This window comes from Streptopelia decaocto (assembly GCF_964273445.1).
Source record: "Streptopelia decaocto genome assembly, chromosome: 2".
Taxonomy (NCBI): Eukaryota; Metazoa; Chordata; class Aves; order Columbiformes; family Columbidae; genus Streptopelia; species Streptopelia decaocto.
This window is the reverse complement of record NC_138655.1, coordinates 8,323,419-8,347,667: the sequence shown is the minus strand read 5'-3', so window position 1 is coordinate 8,347,667 and position 24,249 is coordinate 8,323,419. Positions and strand designations below refer to the sequence as shown.

Below are 24,249 nucleotides of genomic sequence, written 5' to 3'. Positions count from 1 at the left end.
CCCGTCCTGCACGTCGTGCCATCAGAGCAGGAACACACAGCCGAGCTTACGTCACCCAGATGCTGCAGGAGTCCGTTTTCAGCATTCTTACATTGAATCTGAGCTCCACTACCACTGAGGGCTGAGTCTGAACCCCTTGACATATCTCTGTCACAGCTTTTTATCAATGTGGCAAGTCATACCCATAAGCATCAACATGCTCTGTACTCTAAAACATTTTGCTGGTTATTCTGAGAAAAGGTGATCAGGTTGGTCTTTGGCAACTTGTTGTGAGAAAGAAAAAGTCATTCTGGGCTGGTGAGTTTGCAGTGTGATCTGCTTTGTACAGGATGGAAATGAATTATGTTTACATATAAGCAGAACATTTTTATCCATTTGGATTTACCAAGGAACACATGATGGTTTCCTTTCTCTCTCAGTCATCCTAAAGATTGACGAGGGGGACACGCAGAGCTGAACAGAATATTTTGTTAGGAACATACAACAAGGGCTCTGTAGTTTGCAATGTCCTTTTTGAAATGCGTGGCGCTGCTTTTATTCACATAAAGCCCAACGCAGGTAAGTTTAGAACCATAACACATGAAAGATCACCTAACAAATTACCTGTACCTTGCAGAATTACAGCAGAGATGAACATGATCCTACATATTTATGTCATAACATCAAGTTTGATACTCTCAGGATGTGCCAAAATACATCTCTGTGACTGAGTGAAGATGAAAGTCTTCCAAAATGAAAAGTTGTCATCATTTCAATGAAGAAAAAAAGGACAAATAGAGTCGTGCAGCTATTGATGGAAATGATGTCTGCTAACAATGGGAAAGCTGGAAATGCAAATTGAGAATCTGTCAAGCCACGTGTAGTACAACTCAGTAACTTCAGCATGACCAGAATACAAAAGGGAAAAAAACATGTGTTATGATCAAAGACTGCATTATTAGCGTTACCTAAAGAAACCACACTTTTGCCTATGATACCACCTGCAAATAAGCTCATGTCTTTCCCTGTTTAAACTTTCAGATGCAGCTCAAACATACTTACAAAAAGCAGAAACTGTACTCTGGTGTAACAAACCCTGAAACCATCCACAAAACAAACTACAACGATCAATTTATTTACTATGATTTTGCAGATACTATCTGCTTCACTCAGCTCTGCTATGTGCACTCTGGTAAGTCATCATTATTTTCAAGTCAAAAGAATTAAAAAATAGAAGTCAATATTCTTTTCAATACCAGCTGAACAGTTCTCACTGAACCTCGCTGTTCTTACAGAAATACAACTCCACATTTAAGCAAGACAAGAATAGCCGGGCTTGCAGTCTTTTAAGGCATAAGACTGGTTGATAACTCTCCAACCTTCATAAAAGATTCAGCGTGACTCTGGAATAAAGTTCTCCCAGAGTGGTCACTCACAGTTATTCAGCACTCTTTCATCCCAAGGGTCTGATACTCAGAAAGGCCTGGTACTTCAAACGTTCTCACTGGGTGAAGGTTCACATGTCCATTGGCTTTACAGAAGCTCCAACAACCTGGAGCAGCTCATAAGAAGCCTCCTCCATATCAGTCACAAAGAGTCCAAGCCAAAAATCAAGTCCTGATCTTGCAGGTGAACAAAGCTCCAAAGGTTCCCTCATATGTCAAACTCTGCCCACCTGGAGCTCCCAATGTTTATATGAACACTTCAGTGTCTTTCAGTATTATTACTGCTACTTTCTTCCTTTCTCTGCTGTGTTAACAGTACTTTCTTATTCTTGAGATGAAGCTGTGCCTGGAGTTGCTTTTTATTTTGTTTAGTTTTGTTTACGGTTTTGGTTTTTTGGTTGTGGGTTTGGGTTTTTTAAAATTTGTAAAGCACCTGTCCATGTTGTGAACAAATTTATTGGAATGCGATAGAATTTTTCTTTTCCTTTATTAAGACCGAATGGATTAAGTGCCATATTCTATACGGCAGTGCTAGGATGCTGTGTGGACTTATAACTTTCTAACTTTAGAAGAAATTCACTAAAACATTTTGAAAGTCTCAGGCCTCCAGCAATGTCACTTCTATTATCTTGTTTGAGAACATGCCATTAAAAGCACGTATTTCAAGTATATATACTCAAGGCGTGTAATTCCTTACAGTAGGAACAATTGGTTTAACATCACCCTCGCTGTAGTGTTCTTGTCTCTAGATGTGATTTTATACAACCTAAAATTTGAGGTAAACCAGTAAAGTAAAATTATGCAGTTCCCCTCTCCTTCCATCCCTTGGACTTTCCAGATAAGTGATAAAGATCCAGTTCAAAGCAAAAATTCTACAAAAGCTGGTTAAAATCACTGGTATCAAGAAATGGTGCTGGGATGGACAGGCCGCACAAGAAACCAAACCACACCAGAAAGGAGAGGCAGATCCCATTCTCTCCTCTACTCAAGAAACTACTCTCTGTGGATATAATAAATTGCAAAGGAATGTCAACATTTTTGGAACCTCCATTCTCCATGCCCCCTCCTGTGCCTTTTGCCCTGTGAGGTCCAAATTTTTCTCTTTGTGTACCAACTCTTACACCGCTCTGTAAGATGAGATCCTTTCAGAACTAGTTATTATTTCTACTTAATTTCTGTGAGACCTTTCTGAAGAAGTCATCAGCTTCAAGCACCATAATCTCACCTTGCATTAAATAAGTCTCTGCTGCTACTAAAATTATTCAGAGCTTCCTTTTTCCATGTTTTTAAAAATCTTTGCACGATTCCAAGAGCCATCTCCCCTCTGTGCTCAACACATTCCCAGAAACATTTGATGTGTTCTTGGTGTGCAGATGAGTCAGCCCATCAATTTATGAGTAATATTTGCCAAGTGTTAGCCTGAAACCACGATACTCCTCAGGTGTCAAAGGAGGAAAAAAACCCAGAAGATCATACAGTGTAGTAAATGTTAATGAAAATTACTAGCATGTGGGAAGAATGAATAATCTTCAGAAAGAAGAGCAACTTGATTCACTTAAAACTGCAACTGTTTCTCTCCCCTGAACTGAAAAGGTCACCTAACCCTCAGAAATAATAAACTGGATAAAAGGATTTGAATCTACCTTGAAAAGAATCTGCACTGGTTAGGTGATAACAGAAGATCTTGCCAAGCAAAATATTTAATTCTTACCTTTTTGGTGGTTCCAAATGCAAACAGAAGACAACTGGAACAGCCGTGGCCTCTCAGAACAAATGCTTGGTATAAACAAAGCTCTCTTTGTTGCCTTTATGCTTCTGAAAAAATGCAAATCTTTGGACATCTGCTTTGTAAAGTACAACGACTTACATCAAAGAGCAAACACTTATCTCCTCATGCCATTACAGACATCAGATATTTTAGAAAGAAGAAAATGTATTCATTATGGAGGCAAGAAATCAATGTGCAGTACTCAACGCAGCTGAAAGTCTTTCCTGACTTAGACCTCATATGTTTCCAACCATTGCATTTCCAAGGAGAGCTGGGAAAAACCCTGGAACTTAAGAAAAGACCTGAACTGAAAAGTATTTGTAGTTTTGGGGTTTTTTTTAAAAAAAAGGTTGTAGAAAATTCACACAAATGGTTATGCTTTAGTACTGGCAAATTAATAGTGATATAACTTCTATATATTCACGTCTTAATTTCTCTGTTATAAAATTAATAACATTAGTAAAATGAACTGGGCTTTCCTCCTTCAAGTCAGCAGGAAGCACAGCACTGCTGCGGTTTAAAATAAAGCAAGTGAAGCCTTAAATTACAGTAGTTATGCATGGACATGAAATACTGAAATTAAAATAAGAAAATAAAACCATAATCCTTCCTCCAAGTGCAGACACACTCTCATAGAGTCAGTATGTCTATCTGGAAACAATTTACTAAAGAATGTGAGTGATGCATAGCAAGCTTAAACTAGAGGAACCATAGCTACCACCAAAATCGACTGATTTTCAGCTCTTTTCCATTAAGAAATTTAACTTCCCCATCAGCACAGTTAAGGGAGAAGCCACCACTAAACGTTTGCACTTTGATTTTGTAGAGCGTTAATAGAACCCAGCAGACTTAGAAGAGCCAACCAACCAACCAACTCATTACATCAACATCAACTTACATCTACATCTTTTTTCCAACTTTTCTACCCTGAACACCCGTAAGTTCAATCATATAGAAAGGTCAGCCTAGACTTCATTATGCTACTTTCTTGATTAGAGACTACTAACTGGAGGAATAATTCGTCAGAGTCAATGCAAAACAGCATTTTTTACCTAACTGTGAATGGGAAGTCAACATTTAAGAAATTAGAGTAGTAGAAGAAAACCTGAGATTTTTGTTATTAATTAATAACTTTTATAGCTCAAATTTAAAAATATTGAATCAGAAACAATTCAAGATTCACAAAGAAAAATCTGGAACTATATACATGCATAATTAAGAGGATCTAGATTCTTGTCAATATTTACTTAAGTTTTTTGTACAAGCTCTTTCACACAATCATATTTACAAGCATGTCTGTTTAAAACATATGGACATCCATCTTTTATAGCATTTACAAATTATTTTAATATAACTTTTTTCTTAAAAACAATATAATATTTCATGGATTAGACAGATTTGGTTTCATCATATGGTACCAGACAGGTACCTACCCAGTGGGATGTAAAGAGTTATCATTATTCCGTTATCAAAAAAACGGTCATCCTGCTGGTACCCAGAATTATCATATATGGCTTTAAATACCTCCCAAACTCAAAGAATCATCTCACAAGTACAACTACCATCCATCTGTGGTATGTTTCTAACAAGAGTCTTAAGCCTGTGTTTGGGTTAGAACCACAACTCAGCAAACACATTCTAAGTATGAACTCAGAAATAAGAAACCCTTCTAATTCAAAGAAAAAACAACTCTGCTTCCAGTCAAGTCAAGTACATATGTATAAAAAGGGATGCATGGACTTTTCTAGACATTCTAGCTACCTTTATAGATGTTTTATTATTGTGGGATAACACAGGTTTGAGCAGACAATATTTGTGAGGATTTGAAGGAAACAAGTGAGAGATCTTCTAAGAAGGGGAAGAATACTTTTTCCTTAAAATATGAACATTTTTGTAGAAAAAAAAAGTCTGAGAAGGTTTTGTACATAATATGTCTTAGGTCACTGACACAGTCCAACCAGTCAGATCGCTATCTAGCAACAAGGTCTTGCTTTACAAATTAAGTGAAAATCTGTCAGCTTGCTTGCTTGTTTTTTGGCTAAGAAAAAAAACAAACCCCAAACTTTTGGCTTTGGCAAATCCAGTAGCCATCTCCTTTGAACACAGTTCTCTAGAGCTCCTGCACCGACTGTTCCACGGTTTGTTCTTCTACAGGCTGCATGGCTTCCTGAACATAGACGATGAATTCGGAAGCCTCTCCACCCTGCGTATAGACAGTGACCGTCTCGATTCCCTCCACTTCATCGGACGAGACAACCAGGTGATGCTGCTCCGCCAGCTCCACTGACGCCTGCTGCAGCGTCTCCTGGATCATCAAAGTGTGGTTGGCCGACTGCTCCTCTTCTTTCACCTACGGAGAAATTGAAGAGGTTATGGAAATTTCACCTTTCCAATAAGTACCTGGTATTGTGATGATTAATGAAAATACAGCGCAGAAATTGGGAAGCGGATAGTGTTGAAAGAAAATGTCAGTTTTACACAAAATCTGTAGTGAGCCCTTTTGATTAATAAGTGTGTAGCTAAAGAGAATACTGAAAGCAGTAACACAGTGTCTCGGTTATATCCACAGAGAGCTGCAAGTTCCAGGAACGTGGGTTCTTGGAGACAGCTTTAATCTCTCCACAGTCATTCATTCAAAACTGCTCTTATTTGAATAAATCCGAAGTCAAACAATTCATCTAGTAGCACTGAGATGACAATCCACTGAAAACAACATAAAAAACCCCATCTATTATACCTTTTTTGTTTTTTTCCATAGTCATCCAACTGCTCAAGGAAGTAAAAAATTAATTGTAAAGCATAACGGACTTTTATTAGAGAAAATGGCCTCGAGTTGTGCCAGGGGAGGTTCAGATTGGATATTAGGAAAAAATTCTGCATGGAAAGGGTTGTCAGGCATTGGAACAGGCTGCCCAGGGCAGTGGTGGAGTCACCATCCCTGGAGGTGTTTAAAAGATGCATAGATGAGGTTCTCATGGACATGGTTTAGTGCTAGAGTTGGGTTATGGTTGGACTCCATGATACTGAGGGTCTCTTCCAACTCAAATGATTCTATGATTCTAGAAAACAGTGAAAGGTAATGACAACTGAAATAGATCCCTAAGACCTACTGGTTTTGAGGCAGTGATTATTACATTATTGAAAGGATAGTGACAATTGAAAATAACAGAATGCTTCTTGTCAAAAATAGAAAAAAAATAATAAAAAAAAGAAAAAAAAAAAAAAGAAAAAAAAACCACCACAATTGGGTATTGAATTTCAAAGAGTTCAAACATCTGTCATTTATTAAAATACAGTATTTACTAGAATTCAAGAACAAATCTTAATTCTTTACCAGGCCCATATAAAATTCCTATGCACAGCACTCCAGACCAGTAACAACACATCAGAAAACTCTAAGTCACATGGAGAAAATGCTTTCTCTCAAGTGTTAAAGATAAAATAATGGACTTTTGAGTACATTTTTTTATATGCACATTTTTTTATATGCAAAGGCATTTGTTAGATGTTTTCAGTGCAGCACCATTCCCTCTGTTCATTGAAGAGAGCTGTTTTATTTGCTGGTTCATAAATGCCAACCAACCTACCAGCAACTGCAACATGCAGTTTATCAAATCCTCTCTTCCTGCTCAGAAAATGGGCTGGTTTTGTTAAGGCTTATTTCTCTTTCATTTAGGCTTAGCAAATGTTTTATGAAGCAAGCTTCCAGAGATAAATCATGTTTATTTCTCACTGTAAAGAAGTAGCTGATTGAATTTGTAGGAGGTCGCATTCTCTACAACAAACACTTTTTCCGTATCACCAAGTGCATCTATAAATTGTCCACTTACGCAAACAACGGGGAACGAAGACAGAATTGCTGTCTCACCTACATCTCATGATGGAAAGCAAAACTCCACGGTATTTCCAACAGCAATACAAAGTGTAATAAGCAGAGAACAACGGATTGATAGGTATCAGTTTCCTGGATCTCAGTGCACACTTATATCTCAGAGCAGTACATGGTGTCCCCTTGGCAGCATGGAACTTGTCACCAATTTTAAAAATAATAGGTTAAACACTGTAGATTCCACCAAGCGTGGAATCTAAATTACGCAAATTAGAAAGGGGCTTTATTTTTATTAGAAGCTGATTCAAGAGTTCTTCGCCAATTCTCATTTATATGACATTGTTTTGGAAATGGCAATATTAGAACAATCAAGTTCAAGAAAATATAATTAAGATCAGTGTTGTTGCTTGAGGGGAGCAGGAACAGAATGGAAGAACTAGAGCAAAGTTTCCAAGCATTTATTTGACTCCTTAGAGATCAGCAAGGAGAAAAAGAAGCTCTATATGTTTGTTTTCCTGGTGCTCTTTTCTAATCTATTTTTTCCCCCTAAATAACCACTCCCATTGTGTACACTGACTTTTAACTTTTTTAGTCCATGTTTAAAATATCTGTCAAATCAAGAGTATTTTAGAGATGCACAAACCCCTTAGGACTTCATGTAACTTCAAACTTTCACTCAATTCATCATGCTGTACAAAGCTTTGTCTTGGAACAAGCATGTTCAGGTGTTAAATTATTCAGAGGTCCAAAGAGTCAGTATGCCTGTGATATATTGATGAAACATATGTGGACTTTATCTGGTGAAATATTTAACATCTAAAAAGAATTTTGTCATTGTCATCAAGCTTAATGCAACAGCACAATTGTACCTACTGATGCTGACTTTGGCTTTGTCACACAGAATTCAGATTATAGGGACAAAACTACAGGAATGGGCTGAAGTTCTCTCCATGCTCTGTTTCTTTTACCAAGCATCTCAGAACATTTTAATTGAAACAGCTCCTGTTGTAGTTCAAGCTCAACATTCTACAAAAGATATTGAAGTGGTGGAGCGGGTCCAGAGAAGAGCAACAAGACCAATGAAGGGACTTGAGCACAAGACCTGTGGGGAGAGGCTGAGGGAGCTGGGCTTGTTTAGTCTGGAGAAGAGGAGGCTTAGAGGTGAGTTCTAGAGGGCAGTTCTAGCCAGCTGGGGATTGGTCTCTTCTCCCAGGCAGTCAGCAATAGGACAAGGGGGCATGGGCTTCAACTCTGCCAGGGGAAATTGAGGCTGGATATTAGAAAGAAATTCTTTGCAGAGAGAGTGGTCAGGCATTGGAATGGCTGCCCAGGGAGGTGCTGGACTCACCGTCCCTGGAGGTTTTTAAACTGAGATTGGACATGGCACTTAGTGCCATGATCTAGTCAATGGACTGGAGTTGGACCAAGTGTTGGACTTGATGATCTCTGAGGTCTTTTCCAACCCAGTTGATTCTGTGATTCTGTGAAAAGTGGGAGATATTGGATGCTTGTCTTGACACAATAAAATCTGCGGCCACCCTCAGAAAAACTCATTTATGTTGGCACAAAATACGGCTGTCAGCAAAGTACCATCTTCTAATAGATCACTGAGCTTCTCTTTGCAGAGCAAGGAGCTAAATAATGAAAAGAAACGTAGCCCTGTTAACTTTCTTCTCTGTTCCTCCCCACACACTCTTTAAAATAAAAATAAACTCAACGTACTACTGAAAGCAAAAGGAATTTAGTGAATTCATACACGGAGCTCCCTTTCCATACATGTCCTCTATTTCTGAGGTTACCTGCTCCAGCGGCAGCTCCTGTCTGGAAGGAAAGGACATGCACGAGATCTGCTAATGAAGATCATAACAGGCTGACAAAAGCCTCATCACTAGTGAATTCAGACAGGAAGCTGCAATTAAAAATGCTAGATAATTAAAATCTCACGGCTTGTTATGAATCAGCTCATAATTACAGCCCTTAATGTAGAGATCCTCCAATAAATACACAAATAGGGATGTCTAAAATTTGGCCCTTTAATTATGGAATATACAGCACTTTTCCTGCGCTAGGGCACTATACATAGTCCTCTGATTACATGCTTCAGGCCAGAAAAATTACATTTGCAAAGAGCTGCAAGAATGCACAACACAGTCTGCGAAGGGTCCTGTTCCATCTCCCTTCAGTCACTGTAAATCAAAACCCCAAAATAATTTTAAATATAGTTTTGTGAGTGTACATTAATAATGAAGAAAGGAAAACAAATAAAGCACAGTTGACAGGAAAATGAAATGAAACCAGAATCTCATTCAATTCAATAGCAGCAATCTAATACGTCTTCAGTTTTATATGCTTTTGAAATGAAAATGGCCAATAAAGAAAGTTAATTTAAGCTCCCTACCTGACTTTATCAACGTGGTTTTATTATCCTTGTCATGCAAGGTAAAGAAGACTAATGCCCTTATTTCTGGTGTTTCCAGCTTCCAGTATCTTTTTTGGACAGCTATCCATAATCCTTTTAGTTTGACAAATCACCACATTATTTTGGATATTTACATTTCAAATCGGTTCAATGTTTACATGCTTCTGCTTGGTTCCTATTAGATTGTTCCACAGGGAATAATCTCAAAACATTAATTTACATCCCTCAAATTATATGAAACAGTGGGACAGCTGCCACCAGAATGAATGAAGTCACTACACTCGATTCTTTTTATTGGCATCTGAAAGCTTTTGAAGAGTAGCATCCAAGACCTCTTTTCTGTTTGAGAGACAGCTGAAAAGCATCTGGCTGCTAATCCTTTGCTAAAGAATGACAGCAAGGAGCTGCAACCACACACAGCTGGTATATTAAATCAATTCAGTACCTGCAGAAATATTCTTTACTAGATAAATGTGTCTCTCAAGAAAGCAAATGGGACTTTCGGCCCCACGTCTTCATAAGGAGCTCAACATTCCTAAATTATAGGAGTTGTTAATTTAAATATCCGAGGACCATCCAAATACATGTGACAGAAAAGAGGGGAATCGCTTAGGGGAATCTCCTCCTCCCAAACCAAGCAAACCTTTTTTAATTTGAGATAAATTAGTTCAAGCTATTAAAGAAAATAGACTTCTTCCCTTCCTGGAAAAGGAGAAAAAAGAAAATACTCTGCAGTAAGATGCTAAAGCTGCTTTCTTGTTCTAGAGCTCATCCTGAGAAATGAAGAATATCTTCAAGTTTCTTTGAAGTCAGCAGGAGCTGCAGACCCAGTGTTTAAAACAGTCTTGCTGGGCTTGACCCAAAATCCTCTACAGAATATCTGCTTTGATTTCAGACTAACTGCTGCCTTTCAGTTTGCCACGAAGAAGAAAAGTTAATAGCAGAGATCTTGTAGGATTTCAAAACCTTACACTAGGTTACAGATACTCCTAAAAAGGATAAATGTATCTTAAGATGCCACAGTAATAAAATATACAAAACATCTACAAAAAGGATGAAAACGAAAAGTGAATTTGGAGATCACGGAGAGCACCTGGATATGCGATGTGCCAACGTAAGGTAGCGTCTGCGGGACTGTCTCTACCATTTTGTTCAGTGCCATTTGAACAATTTGAACTCTCAGTTCTAGTTTACATAGAGATATAACGTGTGAAAAACACTAATTTGATCATACAGAGCTCTATAATGAGCTACAAAGACAATTCGGTGCACTACGGTTTCAGAATAATAAGATACTTGAATATGCAAGACTTGCTTTGCATGAAATAAAAAATGCAAGGCGGCAAACAAATTTTCATACTGGAGATGTATATTTTTTAAAAGTTTTAGAAATTGGCTGGTCAAGTACATCTGACAGAGAGACTGTGACTGGCAACTTCACCCACACAAAATGCCATATCACCAGATTTCCTTGAGAGGAAGCAGAGCAACGTTGCCAGCATTTCAGGAGCTCTAACAGGACAGTAATCTTGATATGACATTTTATCTGTATGTTACACAGATGACAAGAACTCCACAGAGGCTGAGAAAACAGGGCCATCTGCCCCAGTTAGAACCTTTTTGCTGCTACCATCATATTCAGCACCAAATTGCTCCATGTCATAAAAAAACCACACACTTGACAATCAGCCTATATATAACTCCACGTACTGCCAAATTTTCTAGATGAACACCAGCACCCAGCATCATGTAGGTACAAATCAGAGCCAGACTGAAATATACAGTGTGTTGCTGAAGTACGATGTGCAGTTGCCTTTGACATGACAGCCATGCTAATTTTATTAGATATTTACTTTTGAAGATGTGTTACACTATGAAATTCTGCTCTGTGATCAGCCCCAAGCTGACGTGTAATCTTTGCCGTGCCTCGCTACTGCTGTCCCTTTGAAGAAAATGATTGTTACTCTGGTAGGATTTTACTGGAGCCTGAAGAGATCACAGAATAAAAGGATGAAAGGAACTAAAATAAAGGGTGAAACGCATGGAAATCCAGTGTTTTCTTGAGCTTGATAAAGATCTGCTCAGTTAGTGAGAACAGTTGATATACTTACTCCTCAGAGCAAAGTATGTAGAAGTATAGGATGAAAACAGGTTACTATGTTTTTCAGGAATAGAGTTAACCCTACACTCCAATATCATTAATATTAATGTAATACTTTGGACCAGGACCTGGATTGCATGAGGTTTTCTACAAGCAAAAAGTATTTTGTGCCCCAAAGGCCTTCTAATTTCTACATAAAACAAGAGGCAGTAAGCAGACACGGGAAAATTGGAGGTGAGTACAACATAAATGAGACAGCAGTAGTTTTATGTGACAGGCATTAGTATCAATATACCAATAGTCTAGCCACAGATAATTAGTTATCATATTTTTGAAAAGTAATTGAGAGAAGACAATGACATACAAATTTCTCTTCATTAAAAATCAACATAACTAAGCACAATATGGAAGAAAGCATTAAGAAACTTGTTGGAAAAAAAGTAATGAGCAATTAAATCTTCACGGACTGCGTAAAGGCAGGCATCAAAACCTTTAGAGCTAATGAGAAATGGGACACTCAATCAGAAAGGAGTAACAAGCCTTGGAAGTGAAAACAAGGTTTTGGTTGATGTGGCGAAAAAGGAACATCAACTGAAGAGAATAGAAGAGAGGGTGATGTCAAGAGGGGCTGAGAAAAGTAAACGTTGAATTTTTCTGAAAGAATATAAAAGGGGCAAAACATAAGCTGTGAATGTCAGAAAAAAAGACTATCAGTTAACTGTAGCTTAAAATAATGATGGCTTGGACAACCATTTTAGCGAAGTTGTTGAAGTAAGTGACAATATAAAAGTCGTCAGGCAGAACGAGTCAGCATGGTTTAGCTAATCACCTGAAGAGGACATCAGCTTTCTGGCTTTAAGAACAGGAAAGACTTACATTCCAGAGGGTTGAAAAAGAAAGCGGACTACTGATAAAGTCATGCAGGAAGACTGATATCATCTGAGTGATTAATAATAATGATTCGTGATTAACACAATCTTCGCCATCTTCAGAGTGAGCTTGAAGTGATGGCTCTAGAGCAAAGTGAAAACTTTAGAGGACAGATGCAGCCTTTATTTGGGACCCTAGAAGAGTGGCCATGTAACTCTGCAAACAAAGATAACGCAAGTCAAATGTCTGTGTGAGACTCTGGATTTTTAACTAAAGCTTTTACATGTTGATGTGCTACAAGTAAGGTGGTATAAAAATGTCTCTTTGCATTGCTCACCCAGATATACTGTTCAGAAGATTTAGAAATTAAAGACAAGAAATTAAAGAAAAGAACAGGGAGTTGATGTGGTAAACAAGACCAGGGGCACAGGTTAGTTGTTTTTTGGGGGTGTTGGGTTTGTTTTGTTAGAACAAAGACTAGTGCTCTGCTCTCGAGCAGTTCTCTGTATATGGGGCAGCCAGGACTTGCTCTGAATGAAGAGGGATCTCAGTGATTTATTCAGATGGGAAAAATAATATTGAGGAAAAGATTTAAAACTTTATGCAATCATCCGCCGATGAGTTCCTCACATCAGGACAAAAATTACTGGTCCGGTATGACACATATTACACATAATTACATTACACATATTACAGGCCCAAACAAGGTAAATTAGCAGCACATTTGTTTAGCAATATTTAAACGAAAAGAAGTCCAAAAAGCCGTTACATGCAACTGAATTTAATTGGTTACTATAGTATATTGATTTAAAACTTTGATTGACACTAGGAATCCAAAAATCCACTGTTCTGGTTCAGTAATGTGAAGCAAAACTCAACATTCAAACTTGGACAAAGAACCATGCACAGCTTCTACTTTTTGTTTTAAAGAGTTTTGGTACAAGTAATACACCGCATTTACAAAAGAGAAATGAATCAAACCAGAAAGTATCTTGCTACCATTACACATTGCTGCCAACGAGCACTGGAAATGGAACAGCAACAACTGCAACTCCAAGAAGGGGCAAATCTGTGCAGTGAGGGATTCAGGAAATACGTGTTCAGGGATGTTCACATTGTGAAACCAAGAAAAATGCACTTTGAATCTTGTCTTGCTGGAGAATAACTTACAGACACTACACAGTGAAAGAGTTCCCTCTGCGAAAATATACCAAGAGTGCTCATTTCTGAGGGAAATGTTTCTTCAAAAGAAACTCAGGATTTAAACCAAACAAATGTTTAACTTGGGAAAAAATTCTTCTTCAGGATCAATTAATATCTGTATTTGATGAAATAAATATCTGTATTTGATGAAATAAATTGATGAAATAAATAACTACATCAATGTGGGTTGTAGTTAAACACACTCTCTTCTCTGTCCTAGTCTATATACAGATATAGTTTGACAAACAAGTCTTTGAACACAGACCTGCAGACCCTGTAAATCAAGGGTGACTGTGGTGTTGGCATGACTGCTTGTCCTCCAATCCCACCTTTATAGTCATCACGTGAGCTAGGAAAATAGTCCACATATATAAATAATGGACTGAACACCCTCTGCTAGCAAAATAAACAAAAAAACAAATTAATTGATCTCCACCCTAGGGCAAAAGGGCAAGAGTGTATCTGTAACAGGACAGAGTCAAATGCACAGAATTAAAGTGACTGGTTTTACATTTCCAGTCCCTCCACCTTGCGATGAGCTGTTTCCCCAAAACTGATTTCTCCTCAATTTCTTCTCTGTTTACCATCCACTATGAACAATATTTCCTGTCTTTTCTAAGCATTTATTAGCCTCTTTCCAAGTTATTCTTCAAACTTGGCATTCTCTGCTCTCACCTCTTCCACTCCTCGTTACATTTTTTGATCTTTAAGCAGTGCAGAACAACTCAAATATCATACCATAAAGAAATGTCTTCATTATTCTTTCAGAAAGATACCCAGACTGCATCACTAGTAACTGAAAAGGACTCAGACTGACAAGGATACACTCCTGCAATGCTGTGATCAAAGCTTCAGTGTGGGTTTTTGCCAATCTCAGATCATACTCGTAAAACTTGACATTATTAACTTTTTTGGTGTGTATTATATTCCTTAGCAGCGGCTAAGTCATAGCTGTCATACAATGACATTTCTCCCAAATTAGATTAACTTCAATAAGAGGTCAATAAACTGACTGTCAGGCGAGAATGAGCTAAAGTCATTTTGAGCTCTAGACACAACCTTTGAAAGGCCTCATACACATGACACTATCAAATACAACGATTCCTATTTCCCAATTATATTCCAAGCTAAATAGGGCCAACCTTGCATTTTTTTGGATTTAAAATGATAAGCTGAATCCCGTTTCAGGCTGGGATTGATTATTGCTAAGTTATCAAAGTGTCTTCTTTGATAAAATCATTCCTATAAACAAATATAAAGTTTGCAAAGTCAGAATTGATTTTTGTTTTTCTTCTCAACACTAAGCTGGAAGCTTTAGGTAAAATGATCCTGATTTGAATTTTATGATGATGTCTACTCTTGATTTAAGATACAAGCAATAAGGCTACATACAATAGAAGAAAACCGCAAGCATGGAATCCTTTCTATCTCATGACTTAGTAGAAAAGAATTTCAAAAACATACTGGTCACATCTGATAATACACTGGACATCTTGCAATATGCTGAAAGGGAATTAGGGATGAGGACAAAGTTTGTTTCTGTAGGCACAAGTGTCACATTAACCTGAAACAGGTACTGGCCATGTGGGGTACCCATGAAGATGGCAGCGTTACTGCTGGATACATCTGGATTCACACCGAATCTTAAGAATCCAGTGTAAATGGTACTTTTCTGGATAAGAAGTAAGGAAGAAGTGTGAGAAAGCTCCAGGGAGGAAATGGGAGGTGCAGTAGCAACAATCTAGCGTTAACATTTACAACAAAAACTGCTTTTAAAAAGTTCTGATAATTTAGGATTTAGAAGAAGTTTCTTGGTGCAACTACAGAAATACGAGGGTGACTTGCAAGGGCCAGTTAAAAATGAGATATGAAGGTAAGAATTGAAAAAAAAATGGATAATGTTTGTCTCCTCAGAGAAAAAGAAAAAAAACCCAACATAACAGCACAGAAATCAGAACAACTACAATAAATGTTGTTAAGGAAAAAAATGGAACCAAGCTGCTAAGCACGGACTTGGTGAGGCTATTAAAGAACAGGAGTGGAAATTCAGTGACAGATGATGCTGATAAATTGCTGACACCCTGAATGAATTCTTTGTCTCACAATCCACAGGAGAAGCTGAAGGTCACAGAAGAAAGCGTGGAATCAATTTTCCAGTAGGAGAGTGAAATATGAACATGTCTTAAGATCACTTCAAGGTTAACAATTAGGAATTCAGCATAATTAAAACCTGACAAAGCCATTGGTAGAAATGAGTGATATCCCACAGAAAGCAACTCAGTATTGAAGAAAACAGAAAAGTGGACGGTTCTGAATAGGAGAGGATTACAGTCACCTTAATAACATTTAAAGACTTCTTTTCCCTCAGATTAAAAATAGGTATGGCTATAATCCTGAAGCAAAGCTCTGGCGGGAAGCCACAAACTGGAAACTAAAACTGTAAAACAGATTAAACAGACTTTGATGAAACAGTGATTTATGTAGGAAAACAAAAGACAAAAAAAATGAAAGGAGAAAAATATAAAAGTGAAATAATAATTGTAATGATTATCTACAGACCTCCCTGGTCCTTGCTCTGCCTCCAAAAAGGCCACAAGAGGTGAGTGAGCAGTCAGTCAGCTGTCAGCCGTTGTCCTACCCCCTGCCCCTGCCCTGGGAAATCACACATCCGCACATTTCTGCACACACGGAGTGGAAAGTCACTGCGGCCATCAGAGAAAGGAATGAGTAGGAGTTTCAGTACACACAGAGAGCGTGTTAATAGAGAAATGGTGCTTCCAGCATCGAAGTAAAATCCAGAGTAAGCAGAAGTAGCACAAGATCATTCAGCTTGAGATGTACTTAAATTCTTCGCTGATTTTGCTGCTGTGCAACTTCAAGTTACAGGAAAAAAGGCATTTTATATTAACAAGAACATAAAGGCTTGGGGGGGGGCGGGGGGAAGAAAAGCAGGAAAGAGATTCAGTGCTCTGAGAATTCAATATTTGATTTGACATAGGAGAGGAGCTTTTAACAGTTTGACATCAGACCAGTCAGAGTCATTAATGTATACAAGGCAAGGGAAAAAGAAGTGACCAACGCTTAGCAGCTTGTAAACTCAAAAGGTAGAAATGTGGATTAAAAAGCGAGGGAGTAAACTAATTCAGAATACAAACATTTACTTACAAAAGGCTATCAGCGAATTCAGATGGTCTAACAAGGAAGATGATAGATTTTAAGATGAACCAGACATTGATCAGATTTAATACTTGGAGGAGGATGAATGATTGACTTTTTAAATTACGTATTTTTAAAGTTTAACATTCAAATATGGAAACAAAGTTTCTCCTTGGCAGCTGCTACTTCAGTAGTCACTTTCCCCTATGCTTTTAGTAGATGGGCCTCAAAAGATGCATTTTTAAGGGAAGAACAGGTTTCAGTAATATTGACAGGCTGCACAGACAAACACCAATGGCTAATACTGCATTCAACCCTTAAATAGGTCATATGTATAGAACAATGTACATGTTGGCAGTGACTGTACTGTTAAAGCTGTTTTGAAACTTGCACATAAGTCTATAAGGTCGATTCTCTTAAGGACTGGATTTAGTTTCCAAATTTGGATCTCTTTTTCTTAAAAAAAAATCCAAAACCCTTTCTATTGTTTCTAATCAAAATACCTGTTAAGCATTGCAAAGGAATATCTCAAAAGGCTTTGTCTTGAAATTCTGCCTTTTTTCCTTGACATTTGGGCAGCAAGTTTAGGAATTATTCCCATACTGCCCTCACAGACTATGGACTTCTGACTTCTATGGAGCTCTCATCAACTCACTGTTCACAACACTACAAAAAAATACTGAACTCAAAAGTTAGTTCAGCTACTCAAAATAATGAGAGTTTTGTTCATTTTTAAAAAAGGAGTTACTTAAACTCTTCAGGAATTTAACACTTCGCACGCACTTTCCTTCCCCCATCAACCACTTTTAAGTGCAGAGACCCCACTGAATCAGTGAACAGAACTGGAAAAGGGATAAGCAGAGATACGATGAAACAGGAAGAACAAGTGGAGCTTGGAGAACAGTGAGGAGAAACATAAAATGTGAGCAACAAAGTCAGCAGACGCCTGTGAGGAGGAAATACTGAGCAAAAGTCTTGATGTTTGCACTCAATATCCACCTCAAATAGAAAACTGCTTCCTTTTACTTGCTGATTTTGTATATCTCATTATTAATTTCTAAAGTGCTTTTGTAATACTGTACATTGCAAATATTTTCAGCTAAAACTGTGCAGTATCAAACTTCAAGAAAAATATACATACATTAAAGTAACTTCTACGTTTTGTCTCATTTTAAGGGGAAATATATTGCCTACCACTAATTATGTGATTTAATTATGAGTTGAACCTACCATTTTTCTTGGAAGAGAATTTGTGCAAAGCCTGAAATTAACAATCAATCTTATATATGCTTTTTTTTTTTGATGCTGATCTACATCTTCTGGTCTTGCACAATTTCCCTGGTAACAACAAAATTAACTAAAGAGTTTTTCAACCAACTAGAACGCAACTGATTTCTTCTTTATTTATCTCAAATGTGAGTGGCCACGCTGACTTTAGTCTCACATAAGCAACTGCTGTAAGGAACACCTGCAATATTCTTCTTGGAGCAGCTACACACCTGCGGATCAATTCTGTTGCAACACTCTTTAGCAAGACAGTGAGAATGCAGACTGAAGAGAAGTCTCGCTTGTCTCCAGGGGACAAACTCAAACTCCCATGACAGGACAGCACTGCAAAGACTAATGAGGCTGGTGAAACACTGGCCCAGGTTGCCCAGAGAGGTGGTGGATGCCCCATCCCTGGAGACATCCCAGGCCAGGCTGGACGGGGCTCTGAGCAAGCTGATCTGGGTGAAGATGTCCCTGCTTATGGCAGGGGGTTGGACTGGATGAGCTTTGAAGGTCCCTTCCAACCCAAACTATGTTCTATGACAACCGTTTGTCTCTGGGTATGGTCCTGCAGCACCACAGTTCCAGAAAGCGCACAGTTCTGCACAAGCAATGCTGTTTCATGCTCTTCTGTATGTGGATGAGTCCTGTGTCAACGACCTCCTGATACTTTCAGATGACAATGGGTCTAAGTGCATGCCCACAATGCAGGTATGTTATTTTAAAAAGCCTCAAAACACCTGCTAGAAAAAGAAAGCTTTATTTTCTCACACACACACACTTATACATATTTAAGTATGTACCGGGTCACTCATATTTTATATACATGAAAAAATGCATGTTTTTCTATGTATAAACATGTATTTGTATGTGCATGTAAACATACATACACCCAGCACGCAGTCAAAAATTAGCTTAGGGAAAATCTCCATACATCTCACACACTCATTCAAAATTCAGCCCTAGCTAACTATTTATTTCACAGTATATACATAAAAAATGAAATACAGCTTTTTTAGCAAGTAAAAGAGCTCTTACCTGCTTTACCACTGTCACAGTGCCAGGTGCCATAGTAACTACAGAAGCAACTGCAGTAGCATCATGGGTTTCTGAACCCAACTCGATGATTTGCTGCAGGATGTTCACAGCTGCTGGATCAAGTCTTTCACCTTATCAGAAAGACAGTAACCATAAGATCATTACAGTAAAACAGCTCTAAAGGTATGTGAATCTAAGTGCTACAGGCACTCTTCCCCCTCCTGCCTTAACCTCGACTCACAGCGCTGTTTATAAATTTCAAATAGCTCAATAACATGACACTTGGATAATAATCCATGGCAGGGAAGTATTCACAAAACAAACTTGCCTGAGGAATGCATGAATCAGCAAGTGAAGCCACACTGATCATTTTTATGCTTATTTGAAAGAGATCTAAAAGAATATATTGAATAAACAAACAATAGGAACAACTCATAGCAGTACCTGTAAATTAGGAAGCTGAAAGACTTTACAAGTCTAAACGTGTATTTGCCAAACATTCAGTTTAAACAGAACCTGAAATCTTTACCTATAACCACAACTGCTATTTGGTGTATTACAAACCTGCGTTTACCACCTTTCCAGCCACCTGCAATACCCCTCAACCTAGAAGAAGAATACTTATCACTAACGTGCTGAAGGGAAAACTTAATTGCTTGAGAGAGCTCATGCCTGTCATTTTATAAGCATGGGATCAGAACGTGTTTACCCTTTTCCAAAAATCTTCTTGACGTGTGTAGCCCTGCCAAAGGACGGGCAAGTTTACAAAGAAACCCCATCCGCACTTGTACTCTCACTTCTCATGAAGTATGAAGAGCAAAGATTTGGCAACTGGAAAACGTTTTTTGTTATGCAGGAATGAGGATTCCCCTTCTGTGGCCCAACATTCCCATAGGGCCAGTGTCAGCATGAGAGAAATGTCAGAAAGGGAAAGAAAATCTCAGGATCACATTAAAGCTGCCTTAGATTTGACATAATCACTGGTGGAGCTACGAAAGAGACAGGAAAGAGACAGTAAATAGAATAAAGTTCATCTCTTAACACCACAACCTTGAAAACAGGTTGATACTGTGATCGGGATCCAGGTCAGACAATTTCATTTCAAACAGAAAGTAGTTATATTTTGTTATCTACAAGAGAAACTGGCTTGAGTACTGAAAAATGTTTGCTTGCTTTGTTTTTTTTTTCTATATAACTGTCTTTAGACAAGATATTACTGCTTTTCATGGCTAGAGGGAAGAGTATCCAAAGTTGGACACACTAAAGCAAATTGTTCTGCTTCGAAAATTACAGCCTCATGCTTAAAATCAAAAATGCTATGTACAGCATATGCGACAATCATGTTTATTTTAATGTAAATGGATAAAAGCTTAAGAAAAGTTCTCAAGTAGCTTTTACTCATTCAGAATTTTCAGTCATTAAAAGAAGATAAAATAATATACAGAAATGGTCAGTAACATAGTTTAATTGCAACATGCTTGGAAATTGCATTAAAAATGGGAGCTTTTGAAACATAACTGTATTACAAACTATAAAGACCACAATGGTAGACAACTATAAAGTGTTATCTCCTGACAACCAATGCATTTATTTACATAAGTAGAAACAAGATACATGAACATTTGCTCTGGTCTCTGATGTTTTAACACTCTCAGAAACCTGAAGGTTTTTCTTCCAGCTTTTGTTATTTCCCATGTAGCAATCGCTATCTAATCCCACTCTTGTTCTTCCTCAGTCTGATACAGAATAGCTTACTATCTTTTGTGTATCAGCAGAACTAAGTTTGTTAATATTTTCCTGGGAATATGGTAAATGAGCTATTCCACCGTGTCACTTCCACAGGCTGACTGACTTAAGCAGGGAGAAAAATAATAGCTAGAGAATTGCCATTAGATACACACCATCTACTCTGCCAAGACAGCTGATTTGACAATATATTTAATAATACAGGCAGGAAATTCCATACACCTAATAATAAAGTGGAGAACAGAGTGCGGTAAGTATTAATAACTTAAGGATATAGAAATTCATAAAGAATGGTCATTTCTCATTATTCATCCTCAAAGAAAAATCCAACCCCCCAAAAGTAAGTTCTGAATGACAAATTTCATTATTTTTAATAGTTTCACAGGGGACTATACATTGCCCAGTATACTCAAAATAATTAGATATTTATGAAAAAAGATACAGTTTGTGTTCCTATAGAAAAAAGGTAACTTACCATTCTCGGAAGTGTATCTAAGGTTCTGTAAGGCAGCTACGGCAGCCTGAGTGCCTTGAACATCTTCTGCAGCCTCTGTGATATGGACATACTGAGTGGACGCTTCTTCAGAAACTTCAGCAGTTAACTTGAAAACAAAAGCAAGCCAAGGCATGAATAATCTCACTCTCGTTGTAGCAATTTAGAGAACAATGACAGTTCCGAGATCAAAGGAATGAGTTTTGGACAATAAATACTATAAGAGGAGTTATAGAAATACTGGGTGAAACAGAATTCAAGAAGAATTTTACATGGGAATCAGTATATTATCCCATCATTTTCTTCTAGATTCTACTTCAAAAGTTGTTTTAAGCAAGCTAAATTATCTTGACATCATTTTTGTTGCACAGTTATTTTAGAACTAACAAGCTTCTATTGTTTAAGGGGCTAGTAATGACTTTTTTGGGTAAAATTAGTTTATAATGTACACCCTTGCAGATCTGGTAAAATGCCTCTGAAGTTTGAAAATGCATTTTATCCTTTCCATAACTATGCTTTTCAAGACAAGCTGTCAACATGTGTTCCTGCTGTGATGGGACTTCTTTATTTATAGACATTTGAACACAAACATAATTGCATCTTGGATGTCCTCTTATTTTTTCAGGTTTGGCCATCTACTGGGAGAGCGTACAGAGAATCATTTGTGAAATGCATGTGGATATAAGACTTTAAAGGATTACATTTTAAAATTCTTGACGTGGCTTCTTTGGATAACAGTCCACATAGAACCTACTCTGAGAGTGAATTTTGGGGTTGTCCTGTACAGGGACAGGAGTTGGACTTGATGATCCTTGTGTGTCCCTTCCAACTCTGGACATTCTATGATTCTATGATATTTTTCAAGGACTTAGCATTCTGTCTGTGGATACACAAAACTGTTGAACAAGAACTGTAGGATGTCCCTTCCAAATCATGCATTAAGTTTATAATAAGAGCTAGACTGCCTGAAATTTGCAGAACAGGTCTTAAACCGTGGAGCTTAAACAGCTACAGTTGACTTGTGGATTCTTCCTCTCACAGGACACCAACAATAGCCTACTCAGGCACTGGAAAAGACTCAGCTTGGTAATTTTTAAACAAAAGTGTTGAGATCTGTGTTTTTCCCATAGCTTCTGCATCTACAGTAAGCTCTGCTCTGTAAGAGTAACAGTTTTCACTTCAAAACAAATAGGTACACATACGGCAGCAGAGGAAAGCTTGAAAGCGTAAGACCTCTCAAGGTAGCTGCCCTACCTCACCCCAAACTGAGAAAATTCAGGTTGTTGGTTTCTTTTTTTCTAACCCACCTTCTTAGGCCTAACTTAAAATTTTTAAGGTCTGACCTTAGTGATATTGTGATTTCTGTATACCTTGGAATGAAGCTGCAAAAACAGAACAAATTATAGAAGACTTTATATTACAGTACACTTTTTTTAGCTGATTAATTTACAGATTCAGTTTTCTACACTCTTAACTTTTTCTGGACCAAGACATAAGCTTCCTTCATTAAATCAATATAAGCTTGTAGCTTTGTGCTTCATGCAGTTAACACCAGTGACTATCTGGCATATACCAAAATGCAGTAAGTTTTTCAATTTCAGATTTTTTTTTGCACAACTTCCACCCTTTCTGCTGGAAATAGAAGACTAGAGCCCTAAAATGCAGAAATAAGCACTTACAATGTTGTTAATCCTAACAGATATTAAAGCAGTCAAGCTTAACAGTCACAGCAATGTACGCATTCAAATGGAGATGAGAACACACGAACTCCTGATCTTGTAAAAAGTCAAGAAAAAGTTTTTTAATACTTCTTCCTCTTATCCTTGCTTTTCTCCCTAGAATAGTTTAAAATCTCAGGGCCAAAGCCATGGTAACTTTGCTTTACCTCCCACTTGGTCTCCCCATCGTGTTCCACAAGCTTCATTCCATGCTTGTTTTTAAGGTGTCTGTTGAACTCCCACTTTGTACCGTACACAAAGCTGCAAACAGGACACTTAATGCCACCTATAAGGAAACACAAATAAATTCCTTGAGTTATTTTAATATAAATTGACCCTCTGCTCCACTCTGCTCTGGTGAGACCCCACCTGGGTCCCCAACACCAGAAGGATGTGGACCTGTTGGAGCAAGTCCAGAGGAGGGTCACAAGGACAATCAAAGGGCTGGAGCAGCTCTCCTATGAGGACAGGCTGAGAGAGTTGGGGTTGTTCAGCCTGGAGAAGAGAAGGCTCTGGGGAGACCTTATAGCAGTCTTCTGGTACCTAAAAAGGACCTACAGGAAAGCTGGAGAGGGACTTTTTACAAAGGCATGTAGTGATAAGACAAGGGGCGATGCCTTTAAACTGAAAGAAGGGAGATTTAGATTAGATATAAGGAAGATATTTTTCACCATGAGGGTGGTGAGGCAAAGGAACAGGCTGCCCAGAGAAGCTGTGGATGGCCCATCGCTGGAAGTGTTCAAGGCCAGGTTGGATGGGGCTTTGAGCAACCTGGTCTAGTGGAAAGTGTCCCTGCACATGGCAGGGGGTTGGAACTAGATTATATTTAAGGTGCCTTCCAACCCAAATCATTCTGTGATTCTATGACCAACCTCACCCTGTTTTTCCCTGTGAACCCAGGAGATGCTTCAGCCTGTGCGGAATCATTCCCACAGTCACGATTCTGGTTGAAATTCAAATTTAGAAGCACCAATGGAGACTAGTCCTAGTTCCCAAGTAAGATTTATTGCAAGTCAGAGGGTGTCTGAAACTTAGGGTTTGCTTTAGGTCTACTATAAAAAAAGCCTGGCACACGTTTTGAATAATTCTGAACTAATGCTTTTGCCCTGTAAATACTCCTTTATTTCAAATCATAGAGTTTGTTAGAGACTATTTTAACACCTTGTCTGTTACATATAATTGCAGCTTCAAATATAAATGCTATATATAGCCCAA

General features: G+C 38.1%; 1 protein-coding gene across 2 annotated transcripts in view; it reads right to left on the bottom strand.

Moving 5' to 3' along the window:
* Positions 1-4,262: 4,262 nt before the first annotated feature.
* The window catches only part of ZFAT (zinc finger and AT-hook domain containing), a 91,427-nt gene continuing 71,440 nt past the window's right edge, over positions 4,263-24,249 (bottom strand). For both annotated transcript variants that reach the window (XM_082045824.1, XM_082045825.1), the window contains 4 exons: positions 23,202-23,320; positions 21,299-21,425; positions 19,078-19,208; positions 4,263-5,542 (listed from right to left, as the gene is read on the bottom strand). In XM_082045824.1, coding sequence (XP_081901950.1) covers positions 5,303-5,542; positions 19,078-19,208; positions 21,299-21,425; positions 23,202-23,320 — 617 coding nt within the window. In that variant the 3' untranslated portion in view covers positions 4,263-5,302. The remainder of the gene's footprint in view (positions 5,543-19,077; positions 19,209-21,298; positions 21,426-23,201; positions 23,321-24,249) is intronic.